This window comes from Drosophila rhopaloa, unplaced genomic scaffold (genome assembly GCF_018152115.1).
Source record: "Drosophila rhopaloa isolate 14029-0021.01 unplaced genomic scaffold, ASM1815211v1 contig_115, whole genome shotgun sequence".
Taxonomy (NCBI): Eukaryota; Metazoa; Arthropoda; class Insecta; order Diptera; family Drosophilidae; genus Drosophila; species Drosophila rhopaloa.
The window spans coordinates 17,731,157-17,751,863 of NW_025334990.1; the positions used below are offsets into that span (position 1 = coordinate 17,731,157).

The 20,707-nt window shown below is 39.6% G+C and overlaps 3 protein-coding genes across 6 annotated transcripts; all 3 read right to left on the reverse strand.

Annotated features, from left to right (window-relative positions):
- Positions 1-1,803: 1,803 nt before the first annotated feature.
- Positions 1,804-20,327, reverse strand: LOC108042391 (calcium release-activated calcium channel protein 1). Of its 4 annotated transcripts, XM_017120641.2 has the most exons (5): positions 19,876-20,327; positions 19,202-19,410; positions 11,650-12,061; positions 4,582-4,737; positions 1,804-2,857 (listed from the first exon to the last, which is right to left on the reverse strand). In XM_017120641.2, the coding sequence occupies exons 3-5, from the start codon at positions 12,019-12,021 to the stop codon at positions 2,321-2,323; spliced, it is 1,065 nt and encodes a 354-aa protein (XP_016976130.1). In that variant the 5' UTR covers positions 12,022-12,061; positions 19,202-19,410; positions 19,876-20,327; the 3' UTR covers positions 1,804-2,320. The 4 variants fall into 4 exon arrangements, with proteins under 4 accessions (XP_016976130.1, XP_016976132.1, XP_016976131.1 ...); XM_017120643.2 differs by lacking the exon at positions 19,202-19,410; XM_017120642.2 differs by lacking the exons at positions 19,202-19,410; positions 19,876-20,327 and having other exon boundaries at positions 11,650-12,233.
- LOC108042392 (chymotrypsin-2) lies at positions 7,555-11,642 on the reverse strand. Its single transcript, XM_017120644.2, has 2 exons — positions 9,079-11,642; positions 7,555-9,007 (listed from the first exon to the last, which is right to left on the reverse strand). The coding sequence occupies exons 1-2, from the start codon at positions 9,553-9,555 to the stop codon at positions 8,666-8,668; spliced, it is 819 nt and encodes a 272-aa protein (XP_016976133.1). The 5' UTR covers positions 9,556-11,642; the 3' UTR covers positions 7,555-8,665.
- LOC108042393 lies at positions 14,841-16,489 on the reverse strand. The gene has a single exon (XM_017120645.1). The coding sequence runs from the start codon at positions 15,832-15,834 to the stop codon at positions 15,079-15,081; it is 756 nt and encodes a 251-aa protein (XP_016976134.1). The 5' UTR covers positions 15,835-16,489; the 3' UTR covers positions 14,841-15,078.
- Positions 20,328-20,707: the final 380 nt, after the last annotated feature.

Below are 20,707 nucleotides of genomic sequence, written 5' to 3' on the forward strand. Positions count from 1 at the left end.
TGATTCTCTAAAAATCTGCATTCAAAATTTTCATTTTAACGTTGATCAAATTTTTGACCTATTTTCATGTTGATAATTCCAAGTTTCCGATGTCTTGTAAAAATGTGGCCCACTATTGGTCATGTGGAGTCCATAACTTTTCCAAATATAATCCGATTCCAAAGTGGCATGCCTCTATAGACTCGTATTTTGATTCTCTAAAAATCTGCATTCAAAATTTTCATTTTAACGTTGATCAAATTTTTGACCTATTTTCATGTTGATAATTCCACATAAAAATGTGGCCAACAATTGGTCATGTGAAGTCCATAACTTTTCCAAATTTAATCCGATTCCAAATTGGCATACCTCTAAAGACTCGTATTTTGATTCTCTAAAAATCTGCATTCAAAATTTTCCATTTGACGGTGATCAAATTTTTGACCTATTTTCATGTTGATAATTCCAAGTTTCCGATGTCTTGTAAAAATGTGGCCCTCTATTGGTCATGTGGAGTCCATAACTTTTCCAAATATAATCCGATTCCAAATTGGCATACCTCTAAAGACTCGTATTTTGATTCTCTAAAAATCTGCATTCAAAATTTTCATTTTAACGTTGATCAAATTTTTGACCTATTTTCATGTTGATAATTCCAAGTTTCCGATGTCTTGTAAAAATGTGGCCCTCTATTGGTCATGTGGAGTCCATAACTTTTCCAAATATAATCCGATTCCAAATTGGCATACCTCTAAAGACTCGTATTTTGATTCTCTAAAAATCTGCATTCAAAATTTTTATTTTAACGTTGATCAAATTTTTGACCTATTTTCATGTTGATAATTCCAAGTTTCCGATGTCTTGTAAAAATGTGGCCCACTATTGGTCATGTGGAGTCCATATCTTTTCCAAATTTAATCCGATTCCAAAGTGGCATGCCTCTAAAGACTCGTATTTTGATTCTCTAAAAATCTGCATTCCAAATTTTCATTTTAACGTTGATCAAATTTTTGACCTATTTTCATGTTGATAATTCCAAGTTTTAGATGTCTTGTAAAAATGTGGCCCACTATTGGTGATGTGGAGTCCATAACTTTTCCAAATATAATCCGATTCCAAATTGGCATACCTCTAAAGACTCGTATTTTGATTCTCTAAAAATCTGCATTCAAAGTTTTCCATTTGACGTTGATCAAATTTTTGACCCATTTTCATGTTGATAATTCCAAAATTCCAATGTCTTGTAAAAATGTGCCCACAATTGGTCATGTGGAGTCCATAACTTTTCCAAATTTAATCCGATTCCAAATTGGCATACCTCTAAAGACTCGTATTTTGATTCTCTAAAAATCTGCATTTTAAATTTTCCAATTGACGTTGATCAAATTTTTGACCCATTTTCATGTTGATAATTCCAAGTTTCCGATGTCTTGTAAAAATGTGGCCCACTATTGGTCATGTGGAGTCCATAACTTTTCCAAATATAATCCGATTCCAAAGTAGCATGCCTCTATAGACTCGTATTTTGATTCTCTAAAAATCTGTTATCAACATTTTTAATTTATCGTTGATCATTTTTTTGACCCAATTTCATGTAAATTACTCTTACAGAATTTCAGTCAAAAGCTTGCAGCCCATTTAATCTTCTGTCTGTTGCAGGTAGTATGCTGAGCCCTTTCTTGTTATTATGTAGAATCGAAAGTTTTATTTTTTAAAACCTAGTTATAAATTTACATTTCAAATCACTTCTAGCTAATTAAATATGTTCGGCATATATTGTGTATGGCCATAAATCACGTTTAAAAATGAAACTCCGACACCATATATAAAAAAATCATTTAATCGTAAATTATATAATATAAATTACAGCGTGGTTCCGCTTACATAATTGGCCTAACATTAAATTAGGGACTAAGACAATCGGGTTTTGTCCAAAAGGTTCTTAAACAATAAAAGGGAAGACTGCCAAGGATGGTTCAAAAAATACGGTATACAATTTAAAATACACGCAATATATATATATATCCAATATGAGCTAATTTTTGAGGAATATTCAACGAACATGATGGTCCAAAGTATTGCTTTAATTAGGGTCCTTCATCATTCTGTTTATACTCGTGCCTAGTAATTGCCATACAAAAATAAAGAACTACAGCGCTCTATCCACACGCAATACAGAATACAGTTTACGTATATATAATAAAAATCTGCTGTCATCTGCGTATCACAAGACTTGCATCCACTACAAATTTACACTATGTTTTTCACTTAAATAATCTGAGGCTTGCCCTGAGCCGCTATGTCTTTTTCGTTTGATCCACACGGGGATCGTGAAGAAGTGCTAGACAATATCCCCGGAGGCCCCGTAGTTCATGCCATTATTTCGGATGTTGTTGTGATGCTCCAGATGATCCTGCTCCATCTGCTCCTTGAGCATCTCCAGTTCTCTGATCCCCGAAATCGTGACCTCGTACTTGTGCGACACTAGGGAGCGGTAGAAGTGATACGCGAAGGCCATGAAGATGATCATCACCGGGATGAGGACCACGCAGGCCGACCAAGCCGCCGGCGGACTCAGGTCGTAGAACTTTACCCAGCACAGGATGGCGATCTCCAGAAGGAAGAGTATCAGTCCCAGCAGCGTGGAGAAGGCCCACGCCGTCTCAATGTACCAGTGCAGCCGCTCGTGCGGCGACTCGTGGACCAGGGAAATACTGTGAAGGTTACACACCGTCTCGATGTTCGGCAGGATGCAGGTGCTGATCATCAGAGCCAGCATGTGCACCGCCACCAGGAGGGTGGTGCAGATGGCAAACGCTATCAGCATGCCCGGTGGCACCTTTGTGTCGTGATCCAGCTGCACCTCCACCATCGCCACCTTTTGGGGAACGGGAAAAAATCAGTCATTAATGATTTTTATTAATTTAGGGAAGTATCGAAACGATGCCCCGGCACTGCCTCTATTATTATTAGCCATTTCTCGTGAGAAAATTTGGCAACCAAGCAAGATTGCTCTTATATTATATGGGCTGAATGGACTAATTTATCTGATCCACCCCAATACCCCGGCCTCCCTTCTTTCTAAATTTTAGGTGTACATGTGGAATGCATAACACGTTGACGAACCACAAAACAGACTAATAAATACCTCTTCACTTAATTAATCAAACTTAAAACACAATTCAAAATGTGCATTCGTACTACTAATAATAAATAATAATACTAATAATAATAAAATCGGCAAAAGGTGATGAAGAGGAATATTATAAATATTCCTTCTACCAAGAAATTACAATTACCATTTTAAAAATGATTTACTTTTTTTATAACTAAATCTTTTACCTTATCGTTTGTAACAATATTCTATATGCCGAGTGTAAAATTGTTATACAATATGTGGGAACACCTTTATAATGCTGGGAATCCAGCGAAATAATCAGCATGCATGCAAGTTTTCCCTTCGCTACTTCCCCCTATATAGTTTGTTGTGTTTTTTGGTTGATTAAATAGTCTAAGCTACCCCAAATTAATAAGTAAAAAACACATGTGTAGCAGCTAAAAGACTTGTTTGACCAAGACAAAGATAGTGGGAATAAAAACAAAACTATTTTGTTGGCCCTCAATTTGTCGCTGCCAGCATGGGAATTAATTATGTTGGTAAGGCATAGACAAAAGTACAGATAGCTAATTTATATATATTTATTAAGTATATGTATAAATTCCCTGTTTTGATTGAAATTACTTGAATGTGACACCGCGAGTAAGGGAAGCATTCAAACGGAACCAATAACAGATTGCATTTCGCTGCACGATTTGCCATGTGGAACCTTTTATTAAAACTAGAATACTCATAGTTTTGGGGGTAGTGTATTTTGCGTTCGTGTAGCTTATTTTATTGCTGATCAACACAAATGCTATAACAAAATAAAAAGATTATGAGTTTTCTGCCAGATCTTCTGACCCTGCACATTAAGTTGGGTTAATGTTTTACAGAATAATGCACACCCACGGTCGAATCTCTAGTGCTAAAACTGTTGCCATAAATAATTAAATTGTAGTCTACGATAGAGTAATAGCTAATGACTAATTTTCAACATTTTTTATAGGCTCATTTAATGATATTGTAATGGCTCTTCCTGACGTTTGGAATTAAAAATACATTTGTATTTACCAGATTGTTGAGAAAAATATAGAAATCTGTCTAATCTGATTGGATTTTTTTGTTACATATACTGACTGCTCTAGGCATACAGGTTTTTTTTTAGTATTTCCTCTTAATATTGCCTTATAAACTTAAAAATATTATAAAACTTACTTGATTACTAGAACAACTTTATGTTAGCAAGCAAGGTAAATATATTTCCTTAATCCGGTGAACAAAACTCCTTACTGATTAGAAATGGAATTAATATTTAAATTGCCTTTCTAAACCATGCATAATGTAAAGATTATGATCAACGATTTATTAATTATAATTTGTTATAATTGCGACCTATTCGTGCTTTTCAGTTGGGATAATCTAACCTTATATAGACTGTGGTATATATCGTTTCAGTGCTAAGATTTTACCCTCAATTGTAGAAATGGAAACGGAGTACTCACCATGGCGAATCCGGAGAGCAGGGCGGACGTCTTGCTGGAGGCCTTGAGCTTGGCGCGACTCAGCTGCAGCTTCCGCCAGGATAAGTACGTGGGCGAGTGGAGGTCCTCGCCAGACTGCGACATGCTGCTGCTGCCGGTGCGGTGGTGTCCGCGCGGCTGAAAGCGGTAGGATTGGTTCTGTTGGTAGGTGCGCAACTGAAAGGGCGGCGGCTGGGCCGCGAATGGGGACGATGAGGCAATGGAGGCTAGTGGTGCGAGTGGTGGTAGTGGTGCTAGTGGCGCTAGTGGTGCTACTGCTGAAGCTGCTGCCGCCGAAGCTGCTACCGCTGAAGCCGCGAATGCTGGCGAGCCGTCTCGCTGCGCAGTGAAGCGTCTCGCTTGCGGCGAATTCGAATTGAACTGGCTGTGATAGAGATGCCGCGACGACCCCACAAAATTGAGATTGCTCGCTCTGAGATTGCCCAGATTGTGCGCGGCGGGCTGGTGGAGGTGGTGGAGGGTCGGCTGGTGCTGGCTCTGGTTCTGGTGCTGGTTCTGGGACTGGGGCTGTTGGTGGATGTGACTGAGGTTCGGATTCTGGCGCATATAGTCGCCGTAGTCGCCGGTTGCCGCTGCCGCTGTGGCTGTAGCCGCCGCCGTATAGGCATCCACACTGGCCGCCAATCTGGCAGTGGCATGCAGAGCGCTCGCCAAGGCCGAAGGTTGCTGCCGAATCCCCAAGCGGTTCGGCTGCGGATGCACCTGGTAGCGCCTCGATGTCGGCAGCACATCCAGGGTCTCACTGCTCGCCGTTCGCTCGGTGGACGACTCGAAGGAGCCCTGCTGGTGGCTCAACATCAGGCTGCTCTGGCTCAGATTGGCCCGGGCATATCGCAGATTGCTAGCCCCTGTTGTGGCCGGCAGCAGGTGCTCCTCCTCGTGATCCTCCGCCGGCGGCTGCGCCGTTTCCTGGTCCGCAGACTTCATTGTCCTCTGTCGACGTGGCGGCTTTAGAGGTATCTGCTCCTCTGGCTCGATTTTCCCCTCTTCAAAAGGTGGCATGGGCTGCTGCCGAACTTTAAACCCCGATTTTTTGCTTGGCGAGATCAGATGTTATCGGATGTGTTTAGGCCAGAATGAGTGAAAAGCGCTCAAATATTAATTAAAGCAGCTAGTTCTCAGCTGTATAAGTTTAGTAAATAATATTATACTGTCCAAAAAATATCAAAATTTAGCCAATAATTCAGATCTATAAAATATAAAGCTCGCACTTAGCTATAAAGGTGCGAATACAATATTGTCTTATCTTGTTTTTTAAAAGATCACTGTTTGGTATGTATTTTAGTAGGTGACGAAGACAACAAATTCAGCTTTAATAATGTTAAATATTGTTTTTGTCTCACCAGATTCAAACACTTTTCTCTATACGATCTGATAGGTTTTTTAAACAGTCTAAAAAATACAGTTTCTTAAATTTCAGTTCTCAGCTGTAAGATCAAAATTCCACTTCTTTATGGGCTCTCAAACACCTTTCAACTTTTTTGTGCTCTCCAAGTTGCCCGGGCAGATCGGCTGATATTCAATGTCTGGCGTATATTAATAAATAAAATATTCCATTAGGTCATAAAGGTCCCATGTTGGTTATCGACAACGCCCTGCCTCAATTATGAGGCGCTTTCTTAGAATGTTTCAATTTGCTGTTCTCTGCAGTTGATTTTCAGTAGTTATATTATTCATTTCTTAACTGTTTGGACCTCAGTTATATGGATTTATTGCTTTTCGTGAACTTCTCTCTGTTCTGGGGTCTCGGAAATTTGTATTTTATTAAGAGCCTCTTTCAGCGATTGGATCTATGGAATATTAATGTTATTACTTTTGATCTCGGCGACTTTTGTTGGGTCCCAGAATTCTAAATTTAAATTATAAACTGAACTCAAGGTTTAGTATTACAGTTGGATTTTCCTGGGGACTATTTTCTACAATCTCCGCTCAGTGGGTGATTCACAAAACATATATTAAAAAATTTTTGTTATATTTTATAAGTTTCCGGATGCCAGTAAACTCGATTCACTGTGCTTGGATTTCGAGTAATCTCTGTTCTAGAGTTCGTTTGCCACTTGTCACTGTAATCTCGTTGTTTTCCGCTTTTTTTCGTGGGGCTTATTTCATTAAGTTCCGTTTCACTTGGTTGATTTTGCAATGTTTCCCATTGATGATGCTGAATGATTTTCGCTGGCTGTTATTGTTTTTATTTTTTGCACATGACAATTGATCAACAATTACCCACATAAGCACACACACGCACGCTGAAAATTTCTCGCATCTCTCTTCGCCGCACTCTCTCTCTATATTTTGTGTGCGTTAAAATATTTACTTTTTATTTATAAACACATTTTATGGGCTTTATAAAATGTAAAATACATGTGTCAATAAAACAGTGTTTAGCAGGCACTTGTTGCTGACTATTTTGCCTCTTTTTTGATGTGGCCAAGGCCAAGAGTTGTGCTTTAAAGACTGATAGAAACAGCAGGGAAAAACAGCAAAAAATCGCGGATGCTAGCGACACTTCCGCAAAAGAAAAAAGTGGCACGCAAGAAACCGAATCGAAAAGTAATTCTTGCCCTTCCGCCACAAATTTAATTCAGGTGCGCGGTGCACATTTAATTCGATTTCATTTCTGCGTCCGCGTTTCGCTTTTCGCGCTTCTTGTTCCTTCGGCGATGGCAAGTTAACAACTAACTGAACTGATACGGCTCTGCCAGCAGAGCGCCAAACTGAGCGGTAAGCACCGGCGGTTCGGCGGCGGCACAGCGGTAGCTGAGCGGCAGCGACGACGTATATTCAAATTCGACAATCAATTCGAACGGTGCGGCCTGCGATGACACAAAAAACAACAACAGCTACAATAATGGCAATCGAACTATGACAGTACAACCTCTCCAAAGCGACCCGCATAGCCAAATTCGAATTTAAAAAACTATGGATTGCAGAGAAATGGGAAAATTGTATATTATTAGGTTAGATACCTTGGGTAAACAAAACTATTACCGTAACTAATATAGAACAAACAGAAATTGGGAATTTGATTAGAACAAATTTAAAAGATTAACAACAAAACAAAAAAAAACCACTGGTTTTTTATTCATCGGCAATAAACATATTAATTTCTATTCGATTAAGCTTTTTATCCTATATACAATATGAAAACTAAAATGATTGGATAATAATAAATAGTAAAATATAAAATAAATACATTTTTCTACGCATTACAAGATACAATCATGTTTATAAAGTGTATTAGTCTAATAGTCAACTTTATATACAGTTTAGTAATAAATTCAACTAGCAAAAGTTCGTTACAAGGAAGTTGCACTGTACATAGGCCATTTGAATGAAAGCGTTTAAAGAGAGAGTGGGTGAGAAATAGAAACGGAAAGAGAACTAGCTACCAAACCAGACAGGTGAAGAATCGAAAGAGGCGAGACCAAAACTACAGGAAAACAAACAGTAACAGGGGTGGCGAAAGGGGGGTGGGCAGGGTGAGAGGGGGCGGTGTCTGCTGCTGCTTTTGGCAATCGATCAGCGATCATCGACTGATGAATGGGGAAGACAAATCGAGTGATTAAACACACGCACATACGACACACATTGGCACTGCGAAGGCCCTGAACTTAAACTAGTGATTCAAAATTCAATCAGCAGGTCGAAAACCACTTGAACCATCAGGGACGTGGTACACAGCATCTTTCAAAACCATATTTTAGGTCAATATGCTCTGGTAAAATAATGAGAAGGTTGAAATTAAGGTGTTTGACACTAGCATTTGTCACTGCCGTCATTTCTTATTTGGGAATCTCAAAGTTTTCAACGACTCATTTTTTAACTGTTGCCATTCTTTAGTAAATATTCCAAAACTGAACTTTCTGTTTCCCTTTTAATTGGATCATCATATCTTGTTTACTCTTTAATAAGAAGGAAACATAAAAAATGTGATAAAAACATGAATAATATAAGAACGTATAGCATTCAGACAAATAATGGGGTTTCTTCTTAAAAGAATTCGATTCAACTACTTTTTCATTAGTTACCTTTACAACCACACGAATCAAGCCATCAAAAACAAGGTTAGCATAGGGATTATAATAATCAAAGCTTGTCTAGATTTTGTTTGCGAGCGTGCCGAATTTAATACCCTCTCAATGAACTTGCGTTTATGATAGATACTGGTAAACACCATGAAGCCCTCATCGTTGCACATGTGAATCCGTCGCGCCACGCCGTAAAGAAAGTTACCGCAAAAGAGCGGACTGCCCATGTCCAACTGGCACATGTTGCCCCTGCCCGTAAAACTTCCCATGCAGAGGCAGCTCTGGCAGTCCGCCTTGCAAGTAAACATCGGAGACTCCTGCGATCTCAATTGGAGGAGCTCGTTGGAGTAGGGTCCGTTCTGGAGGCAGGACAAACGATTATCTCGAGAACAGCCACAGACCACTTCGATTTGCTTCAGCCAACACTCACAAAGTACATCCTGCCCCATCCGAGGGTGCTGCAAAGCCATGTTGTGTTCATCTTCTGCTTTGGCAGCTTAATGGCGAATTTTTGGCCAGAAATGGGACGATCCAGCTTCAGCAGAGCCAATTTAGAGCACTCTCCATCGAGGTCCTCGTCCAGAACCACCTTATCCACGCCAAACATATTTTTACTCGTCGGCTTTGTCAACCGCGTGCGGGTGAAGACGACCACTCGCATGTTCTTTCGGGTGCTGGCCTGGTTTGGAGTACTCTCCGGCAGGGTGCTCACACAGCAGCCGGAGGTCAGGACCCATCGGGCGGTCAGGATGGAGCCGGCGCAGAAGTGGTTGTCGCCCCAGCCGCGAATTTGCTTACGCGTCCGTATGGACACCACATTGTGGTGATATTTTCCAGTTATGTAAATGTTCCTTTCCTCCGCCTGTCCAAAAGTCAAGGTAAGGAGCAGCAGGAGGAGGCACTGCATCACCAGAACGCCAGAGTAGGAAATGTCAAGGTATAATGTGTATCGATTTTTTCCCACCTTCAAACTAAGCTAAGATATCAATAGTGACTAGGTTTCTATCCATTTTACTAGCCATTTTCAACACAAGTCGAGTAAAGCTTTTTTAAACCTCAGAACAATAATGTGGTTGGATTTTTAAGATGCCTGTCATTTCAATATGTTCTTTCAATAAGTATTAACAAGCTAAGCAGGTTCTCAAAAATTATTACTAACAAAAATCGAACAATATAAAAATTAATTAAGAGCAGGTGACTGTATTTTTAACTTTCTAAATTAGATTTATTTTTGCGTTAAAGTTTTCTACTCTACAAATTACAAAATATATGCTAAAGCCTATTAAGCAAATAAACAGAATGTTTGAACAGACTTTTGTTAAAGTTTGCTTTACTTTTTATAGAAAACATATGGCAAATGTAGAAAGTTATGAAAACAAGATACTAATAAAATACGGGAAAACGTATACTCATATGTATTTTTTTATTTTGATGTTAAATTCAATTATTTTTGTGATAATTTCCAGATAATTTCAGTTGATCGTAGGGAATCCGAACAAGTCGAATCAACTGTGCTGATCGACAACGAGAGGGCCTCCTTTTTTGGGCTTACACAAATACAAATCTGGTTAATGTCAACAATAACTTGAGCTGTCAAACACAACCAGTTCGCTTGGGCTTTCCACCCGCCTGACTTCCTCCAGAGTTCCAGAATAAACAAAATGTAACCACTTAAAAAATGTGAATATAAATAAGGCCCCCGATATTACAGAACGAAAACGGAAGGTGCCAGCTGGCGGTTGGTATTTAATTTTCCCCCCGAATCGCTGACAAAATTCTTATGCAAACACACACCTGGATTTCAGAGACGCCGACCAATTTCTTTGGCACTCGTGGGTGGGAGTGTGCTTTTATTATCGCCGGTAAAAAAAAGAGCAAATAAAGCACAACCGATAAGCGAACTGCACAACTCTTGGAGCCAATTTGACGCCGGGGCTCTACGACATTTCCATGACCATTTACAATTTCATTGTCAGTGCTTGTTCGCCAAAAACATTGTTCAATAATTCAACAGGTTCTCCAGGTAACTCAGTCATATACCTGTGATTTGTATGTGCGTAGTGCGATTTTTCGAATGTCTGTGCGATCTTGTTCGACTTGAAACGTAGGCCTTGTTTGTTTGTCAGATTTCGTGGCTCGATCGAACGGGCGCATTCAGCAGGAGATTACGAAATTAGATATGAAATTTGCGATTTATGATGGGACTACAATGGCTAGGAATTAGATTTATTTACTACCGTTTTGGGAAAAAAACAAATGGTAAAGGACTGGTGGAATGTTTAAATCATTACATATTCACAAACTCAAAATAGCTTTTAAAAATGTGTTAAATAAAATGAGTTTAAAAAAGTTAACACTTGACTGACAGCAAAAATAACTTTTCAGTTTTTATCTTTAAAAAAATGTGTTCTTACTTTAGCAAATTAGATAATTGCCAAGCTAACTGAATAAATAACATTTCGCACTAGGGTAGCAAATGTCACTAGAGTTGTACAACAAATACGTTTATGTTTGCAGTTCATATCGTTTTTAGACGCCTAAATATAGCGTCAGCTAAATTATGTAGAATGTACAAATTGAATCTGGCAGCCCACTCAACAAATGTCATTGTTCTTTCCTCGCTTTATTTTGATTTAATTTTGATTGGGAAATTCACTAATTGTAATCAAATAAAAGAAAATATAGCAACATAAACAAATTTCTATTAATAATATATGCTAGTTTAAGGATTTTGACTGTAAGAATTTGTGGGGTTTTGTTTAAATTAAAAACTATATAATATGTACAAGAACTTATTTTTCAAAGTGAAATCTTGTGATCGACCACCAAGTCACAGCTTAAATCTATTACTGATGCTGAATGCGCCCATTTCCAACGCGTGAGAGGGAGAGTGGGAACGAGAGAGAGTTGAGAGAGAGTAGCTTCCATAGCATCATGGGTCGGGAGAGAGAGGGGAAGATCGAGAAGACAGAGATCTTGGATTGATTTGTTATTGACTTACCTTTGCCTGGTTCTGTGACGAGTGAGGGGGCGGGGGCGGCGGGAACTGCAGCAGCGAATTGCTGATGCTGGAACGCTGAAATCCGGCGCTGTTGTTGCTGTTACTGCCGCTTCCAGTGGGACTGTTGTTGTGGTGCGGATGTGGGTGCGGATGTGGCTGCAACGGGAACTGTTGCTGGAACTGGTGACCGGTGGCCACGGAAGTTGCCGCTGCAACGGCGGCGGCAACGACGTGATGGAAGTGGTGCTGCTGGTGGTTTCCAGTGGTTGTTATCACTGCTGGACTCCTCGCTGTCCTTGGAACCGACGATGCGATCGGTGATTTCGAGGGCGTCTCTAGGCCGCCAGTATTGGCCGTGGTCCACACAGACATTTTGGCCAAGTTGCGATTTCGCCAGCGAATTTAAGTACGGCTGCCATTGTGCACGAAAATATAAGCAAATAAAAGAACAACGGTTAACTTAGCAGCGCACAGGTGCAAATTAAGTACGATCGGCGAGGTATGGAAGGAAACTAAACAGAAAAACAAATTAATTCAACAGCATTTTGTTGCTTTACTTTTGCCCAGGCGATAAAATTGCCTAACGCGTGACGCCAAACTATCGATCTATCGATTGGTCTCATTGGTGGCAACGCTGCCGTCAGCTGTCTCACCGCTTGCTGCTTGCTTATGTTAAATAGGCGCGTAATTTCAAAAAGTTTTTAGTTTTTAAAGCCCTGTACGTATTTCTATTTTATTCTAGTGATTGCCAGGTTAGTTTTTGGCGCTAAAAACCGTATTATCTTCCAAAGTATGGCCACTATCAAAAAATATTTCAAACAAAAGTTGTTGCGTAAAGTTGACGCTTTGCAATACAGAAATAGAAAACATCGGATTTAACGGTCATTTTAAAACGAACACTCAAATAATTGTGCCGTGCTGCCGATTAACTATTTGCCAAAAAGTCGTGGCAAGCTAATTAATCAAACCCCCACCTAAAGCAGCAGAATAAATCAAATTGTTAGCTGTGCTTGACACACATTTTAATTTGCCGATTGCTACCTTTTGGTCTTTTTTCCTATCTTGCGCTCTCTTTCTTTCTCTTACTGATTTGGTTTGCTAATTTCTTTTCGCATTCTTCCGGCGTGGGTGCAACTTATTTAATGCACATTGCATCTGTCGCTCTTTTTTCTTTGTTGTATTTGTCTGCCTTGAACTTGCAAATTGCCAGTGGATGCAAAGAGTGCAAAATGACTCTCGCATAACCAATCTATTCGCCCTGTCTCTTTCTGTTTGCTAATATTCACACCCACACTTTCGCAAGTGTTTGGCAATGGCTTTCTTTGCTTTTCTTTCTTCTTTCCTTCCTTCTTTGCTCTTGCTTTGCTTTTTCTTTGCTTTGTTTGGGAATTAATTTACATCCCATCGATAGATAAAGCGAGTCATGTGCCAACGAACAGAACCCTAGAACCATTACCGTTATCTATTGGATATGCCCAAAGCGCGAGCACTCACGTATTTGCATAGCAACAGTCGTGATCAAATTAATATGATCCAGAACTCCAATAGATTTTTTTGGATTTATTTGCTAAAAGACTTTCATAATTGAATATTAACGATTTTTATTTAACGCTACATCCCACTAAAAACTCTGTCAAATATTTGTAATTTTGGCTCCTACATTCTTGACTGCAAGGTACATTCTTGGCTCAAGGTATTCTTGACTGCGAGTATCAGCAACTAGATATTTAAATGCAATTCAAACAATTCAAGTGATTTCCAATCCGAAAGATACAGCTTGATGATTTCCCATATATGCAAGTTTTGTATGACAAATACTACAAAAATATTATTTATACTCGCAACTAAATCTTTAAATGCAATTCAAGCAAGTGATTTGCAATCCTAAAGATACAGTTTGATAGTTTATTTTCTGATATATGCAAGTTTTGTTGCCAAGTACTACAAAAATATTAGTTTGTGTATTTTTTAAAATCTCGATTTTACAACTTTTTGTTTAAGGCATCAATTATTTTTTACATTTTTTTAAATTTGTTTCAATGTTTAAATGAGTAATGAGTTGGGATGAAGAGCCTTAAATTTGTGGCATTTCAGTGTCGTAGCTTTGAATTCTAATAACACGCTTTTCAATATATAGAACTTCGATCTATAATTCCACCCATTGCTGTAAGACGGACGTATTAGAATTTCCTTGTGGGCCGTGCGTCGCCTTCAAGGTGTTACAAATGTGCGCAAATGCCATTATCGGTTATCAGGCGGCTATACAATATTTGTTTGGCAACCTAAATAAACGGGTCAGGGGGGTTAGGGCCCAATAAGTATTATATTTTTGCATGCCCTACTCCCGTGGCTGGCACTACTTGGACTTGGATCGTGAATGTAAACAATTGCGGGCAATTGAAATCAATAAGCGATCCGAGTGCCGCAGACTTTGTAATCCCTTCTGGTTCTTTTTTCAATTCCCAGCTCAACTCGATATGTTTTTAATTGTATATTTCGCTTGGGACAGGCGACCGAAGATGCCTAGTCATTGGCTATTAATAAAACTTCTCTCAGAAATCGACTTTCGATAAGAAAAAAAAAATAACAAACAATGCAAACACCATGAATGTGTGTCTGTGGGTTTATGTAAATATGTACTTATATCGCAAATGAATTTGTTCAACTACATATGTACATAAACAATCAGACCATTTGACAGTGACGCAAATTTCTAGTTTTGGATTCAAGTTGGAGCAACACTGAATTCTTGGAAGCGAACTCAAACACTTGAAACTCTCGAAATCTTGGAGAGCAATCCATTATTTAGCTTGTCGTAAAAGGTTCACGATTTACACCTAATGTTTGAAACTTTGATGTTTTAATGTATGCTAATTATATAACACTTAAAAGCTCTTTTGTAATGAAAGACTATCAGTAACGTTCGACCAGTAACAAAGTCCGTTTAACTGAGTAATGCGTTTTGCATTTGCGATATGTCTTGAAGTTAAGGATGATTTTGGGAAGTTTCAAAATTTGCTAAAGCAAAAGCTTTAAATGTTTAAATTAGTTATTGGTATGCTTTGTAAATAAACATCTGTTGAGCAACTGATTTCGACTGACACATAACCTCCGCATTTTTTATGCAAATTTCAGAGAGAACCACCACATTTACGATCCATAAATAACCCACAAACTTAAAGAATGCCGAATTAACATAACATATCATCTTTAATTCATACTTAAAAAGAGTTTACAATAGTTGACAAAAATAATAATAAACGAACTGGTACAATAATACGGAAACACAGCTAAGTACGCGGCACTTTTAAGGACTAATGGACAAGACGAGACGATCACAGGGGTCACAGGTCACAACCCCGCTTGGCAACAACTAACGCTACGCTAATGTCCTCTATTTGGCTGACTAATTTATGGAGTATATTGGCCTCATTGTATCGTGGGCTTGATGGAACCCATCGAGTTCTTGCGATGGTGGTTCACCTCGAACCGCTTCATGATGCTGGCCACAATGGACGAGGGCGGCATGTCGGGATTTCCGGTCAGACCCCGGTAGCCCAGAACACTCGAGTCGGCCAGCGATCGGGCCAAAGTCAGTCTTTGCACAAAGGCATCGGTATCGATTCCAGGTACTTGCGATGGCTTCAGGAACCTCCTGGGAATGCGGGACAGCATGTCCTCGGAGCTGAGCGGTCCGAATCCCAGGTTGATGAGTATGGCCTCGGGATCGGGCTTGCGGGCCTCCAGCAGACTATCCACACTGGAGTAGCGACTCGAGTCGGACTGCACCGAAACGGAGCTGTCTCTGAGGAGCAGACTACTGAAGCGCTGCTGCCTCTGCGCCTGCGGACTCAACTCGGGCGCCGTGCTGGAGGACTCGAAGGACTCTTCGTGGCGCAGGCAGCGCGTACTGCTGGAGGATATGTGACGCAGGGGCAAGGCAGCCAGGGGCCGCATGTTCTCCACATCCGGATCGGCATTCTCCTCCAGATCGGCGGCGTATTCCATGTCATCCGTGTCCACGGTGGACTGCTGCCGCTGGAGTTTTCGACGCCTTCGCAGCGGTTTGTTGGGCGGAAAGTGGGCGCTGGGCAGGTGATCACTGCTCCCCGCCAGCTGTTCGACCTTGGCCCCCCCTCCTGTCCGACCCTCGAAATTACTACAGCTGTGCGAACGCTCCATCATATGTATTTGTCTAGTTATGTATTTCTATCTAGTATCTTCAGTGACTTTTCTGTGGTCACGGCTGCTCGGGTTACAAGCCAAGTCGACTCGTGCGATCTCGATCCAAGCTCAGCTTTTGCACATATTTGGTAGTGGCCAGAATCAGGGCCTTTTAATTCGAATGCGTGTGTGTGTTCAATAACAAAAGCGAAAACAATTTGTGTTATTTGTTATTTGGTTAATTTGTTGTTGTTTTTTTTGTTAACAAACGCTTTTTGTGGAAACGTGTTTTTCTATATTCCGCGCGTTTCTGTTAATTTGTCGCTCGTATTTTCGCCGTATTTGTGTGTTTGCCTGTTTTTTGTTTATTTATTTCGCTCGGCGCGGAGATGCGGAGTGTTAATCAGCCGGAGAGCTGGAGCTTCTGACCCCGGATTTGGAACGATCGAGTGTTTTCACGATCGCTTGACATTGATGTTGGTTGCGGGAAGTGTCACTGTCTTCTGGCCCAGCTTTGTTTGCTTGACTCCAATATTTATTAACGTCTGAGTACACAGATGTGGTAAATTACAGAGTTCGGGTATTGGAGTTGGAGTTCAAGTTGAGAAATTGTGTTATTTTAAATATTGTTTCGGCTTGGGGCTTTCTCTTTCCGCTTTGCTGGGCGACCGCTTCGCAGCGAGTGATCTTCAAAACTGAAACTGAAATCACAAGCCCCAAACGAAACGCCCCAAGCACGATCGGAGCTTTTACGCCGGAGAGAAAGAGAAAGAGCGAAAAAGCGAGAGAGATGGGGAGAAATCGGGGGACCTGGGGAAGGGGGGGCTGAGAAAATCGGAGAGTGAAAGAGAGGCAATATAGCGATCGGTCTGAGCTGGAATTACTTTGCGCAACGCCAATCCATTAAGAAATTTTGATTCTCCACTCCACCCATAATTCCCCATTTCCCCACGCAATCGTCTGGGGAAAAACCTTCGTGCGCTTTCGTATCGCTTCGATAAAAACCATATAATATAAATAAAAATATAATACTTTAGTATTATTGGCACGTTCTGGGGCTCTGGGAGTGATTTTATTCCGCTTATTGTGCCTTTCGTTCGCATTGCCCTTATTTGCTTAATGGAATACTTTTTACGGCTTAAACCGTCCATCGTTAAACAATTTGGGCATCGTAAAGACCTCTTTATCTAATTGTTGCAGGAAGATTTCGGGCTAATTGTAAATGTGGATCAGACTTTACGATCGCGTAAGCATTGCAGGGCTTTTGATCTTCGCCCTGTTTGTTTAAATTGGTGCCACTCTCGTTGAGTTTCACATGCAGATGCGGAAGAGTCGCGCTAACGGAAAACACAAACAGGGGAAATTGTTTAAACCAGTTAATAAGTGGCGCGGGAAAAGCTTGCCAATCGAAAGCTTTTGGCCAAAACAGCTGAGGCTGCGGGTTAGCTTTAACCGATTCACTGCGAATCGATCTCTGCCTGGAGGTGTGCATTTCTTTTTAGCACTGCGAGAATCTAAAATAAGATTTCAGCTTGAAATGTCAGCCTTAAAATAAGAAATTATTTTTAGAATCAGATATTTTTGTGTTTATCTTTGGAATTCCCAACTTATTCCCATGCTAAGTTTTGTCAATCAAAACAAAATCGATATGAAATAAACCGGTCTTGCGCGAAAATCTAAAAGTGTAATACGATTTGAAATAAAAGAAAAACGTTTTGCCTAAGATATATGTTTTATAATAAAGAAACACTATTTCATTTAAGGAATCAGAAGTAATCATACTCATGTCAAGAAAGTTATCCTTTTGTTAAATATTTCACTGATAATATAATATTTAACAATTTAGACTGTTTTAATCCTAATTATAATGCTTAAAATCTTATTAATATGATATAATTTATTTTTTAAATAATCACCACGTTCAGAGTTTATTTGTTTGTTTTCTGAGAAGATCTTTTCATTTTACACAATAAATTTTTGTTGAATTTTAAATAAGGACTTATCTTCTTTACAAAAGCTGGTAAACATAAAGTGGAATTTTCTCAGTGCAACATGCTCCCTTTTCCAACCTCAGCTTCAGTCGATTGTAATTCATACTTGACACGTTCTGGCCACTGACTTACTGAGCAGCGTAATTGGAACTCGAGAACAGTGAACAGTGGTAGCAACCTCAAGCCCCCGGCCAAAGGTTCTGTCAACAGATCTGCCAGACTGACGAAGGTCTAAGTGTATCGGCAAGAGTACTCGTACTCAGAGCATGCATACATTGTGTGCCCGGGGCAAATTTACACAATTCTTCAAAAATTGACTTGGGCTATCAAGGCCAGACGAAATGGAAGAGCCATAAATCTATGGGCCAGCGAGTCATAGAACGAATATTTTAATGAACCCAAAGTAAATTTGTTAGATTCAATCAAAGGTGAGCCGGGGGGTGTCATAATCACGATGTGCAATTAACTCCCCAACGATGCTTGTCAGCAATCATCAATTGAGTAACTGGGATCTAATGAATGTTCCAATATGATCGGACGATCGGAGTGGGAGGTTTCGGATTGAAGTTCGAATCCGATTAGGAAACGGGAAATACCAACGCCGTCATTGTTCTTGATTAACACGATCAGCATGATGTGGCAGATAATTTGGATAAGAGAAAGGTAGAGTTTTTGGACACAGATCCTGGGATTAATAACTAATTTGACTTAATTGGAAGGCAACAATAAATTACTTAATTTTCCCAGGAAATCTAGATTTGTGAGTTGTGCAAGCGTTTTGAAACACGAATGGTAAGCGAACCCGATTCGAATAACAGTAATTACAATGACACAATGATGGCGTGCCTAGGGTTAAACTGTGATTCAACAGGGCATACACTGAGAGAAACTGAGAGAAATTGGATAACAAATAGCAGTTCTGTTTAAGGACATATACTTTATAAATAGATGAGCTTTATCGTTACAACTCCAAACTTAATGACGTAAAACACAGCTTGGGAATTATAAAATTCTAAAAACCATGTAGAAAACATGTAGAGTCCTTAACCGAATTCGAATTAATAAGGTCCCTAATTATAATTAATAATCATTATAATTTAAAGATGTACCCGTTTTTGTCTGGTGTAGTGACCCTGATCTATTAGAATCCAAACCGTTAGGTCCGAATCTGTCAATGGCTCGCGCCCCTTTTCAATTGATAGTAATTGGCAACGAATTAAAGTTATTCGTCGGTTGTAATGTATACAAGCGAAAGTGTAAATTGCAATTGAAATTTCAGCATTGTCAAGTAGTTTGAGTGCAACTTGGAATTGCAAATGACCGACAGGAGAAGGGAAGTTCGAAATGGGAATGGATATGGGAATGGGAATGGGAATCCAGAAATGGGAGCTGCTCACCTGTGTTTCTGCTTGTCGTTTATCACACTATTTTAACTTGGCTGAATTTGAAGGCGTAACGAAACAAGTTAGCGTTGTTTGTTCGTTGTTGTTTCTAGGCCTTTCAGCACGTGTTTGGGTTGGCGACTTTTCCGGCTTCCATCTAATGCACTTTCTATGCCATCACATCATAACATTTACAGTCGAACTTCCATAAATGGAACCAACATCTGTTACAGACAAACAATTTAATTGATAATCATAATAGATTTTTTTCTATTTGTCCTTTTGAAAGCTTTTTAGTTTGAATCTTAATAAAAAATTATATATTTTGTAAACGAAAAATATGAGCACAGTTTAGACTTGAATAACATAACAAATTATATGACTTTAATAACTATATAAATTATATAAATTTGTTATTTATAAACTGATGTATTGGATGTTATATCTTTTTGCAATTATAGAAGAACCAAAAAAAACATAGTCCTATGCAAATTCTGAGCTTTAGCTAATAGAGTACAAAAATTAAGCATCTTATATATATAATATGTATCTGTATAATTATATTATAACCTTGTTAACTAAATTATTATTAAGACTCCTTGACTTTTGAAGTAGCCATGAATTGGATTTCGGTTTTTGTGAGGACCTTTGAGTAATAGACGTTTGACTGTACTTTCTAAAGGGCTTACATTATGTAGCTGGAAACCACAACCGGCCCGAATCGTTTCGAATTTTTAACTGAGGGCGTTGGTGAATGGTTTTTCACTCGACGACTGGTTGTCACTCTTTGGGAGCTGTTTATGGTGCAGGTTTTCTTCGCAGCGCGCCCGTTATCTGCGGATCATCCGCGAGCTATTTTTTTTATCTTGTCACTGATTATAATTATTTTAGTGTAGTCAACTGTCGGCCAAATATTTGCACATTGTTTGTTGTGCAAATGAAATGCTTGAGACCCACGAACAAACAGTTACGATGCTTAGAAATATGCAAAAAAAAGAACACGAAACGCGAAGCGGAAAAAAATAAATACAAGAATATCTCAAAGCACAACAAAAAAAAACTATACAAGAAAACCGCGAAACACAACAGAAAATAAAAATACAAGATAAATACGGCGGCGACGAGCACACACGTTCGCTTTTCTGCGAGCGCTCCGAATGAATGAAAAGTGCGCTGGCATCGCAAAGATAAATAAATACCTATGCCGCTGCCGAAAAGCGACGTCGACGTCGGCAGCGGCGGCGTTGCACATTTTGTTGTTGCGCCAGCTAATTTTGCCGTTAGATTCCGTGGGTTTTCGAAAGGCCAAACAGCCGGTTTTTCAGATAGTTTTGTCAAATGTAAATTATTTCTAACATCTTTACGGATACCTGCATGTCTAACCCGCGATCTACATGTATTTTACATTGTTATCTACAGATACATGTAGAAATACATATTCCTGGGAGCTTTTCATCAGGTGGGTTCAGTTGTTTGTTGGTAATATTTAACTAAATTTGTTTGTTAATGGTAGATCTTCTG

What these genes read in the sequence shown, in the direction of transcription:
- LOC108042391 (XM_017120639.2), bottom strand. Translation starts at nt 5,622, where the DNA reads ATGCCACCTTTTGAAGAGGGGAAAATCGAGCCAGAGGAGCAGATACCT. An exon ending in TGCTCTCCGGATTCGCCATG is followed by an intron (nt 2,858 to 4,581) that starts GTGAGTACTCCG and finishes GTTCCCCAAAAG; the next exon opens with GTGGCGATGGTGGAGGTGCA.
- LOC108042392 (XM_017120644.2), bottom strand. Translation starts at nt 9,555, where the DNA reads ATGCAGTGCCTCCTCCTGCTGCTCCTTACCTTGACTTTTGGACAGGCG. An exon ending in GATGGGGCAGGATGTACTTT is followed by an intron (nt 9,008 to 9,078) that starts GTGAGTGTTGGC and finishes TCCTGCCTCCAG; the next exon opens with AACGGACCCTACTCCAACGA.
- LOC108042393 (XM_017120645.1), bottom strand. Translation starts at nt 15,834, where the DNA reads ATGATGGAGCGTTCGCACAGCTGTAGTAATTTCGAGGGTCGGACAGGA.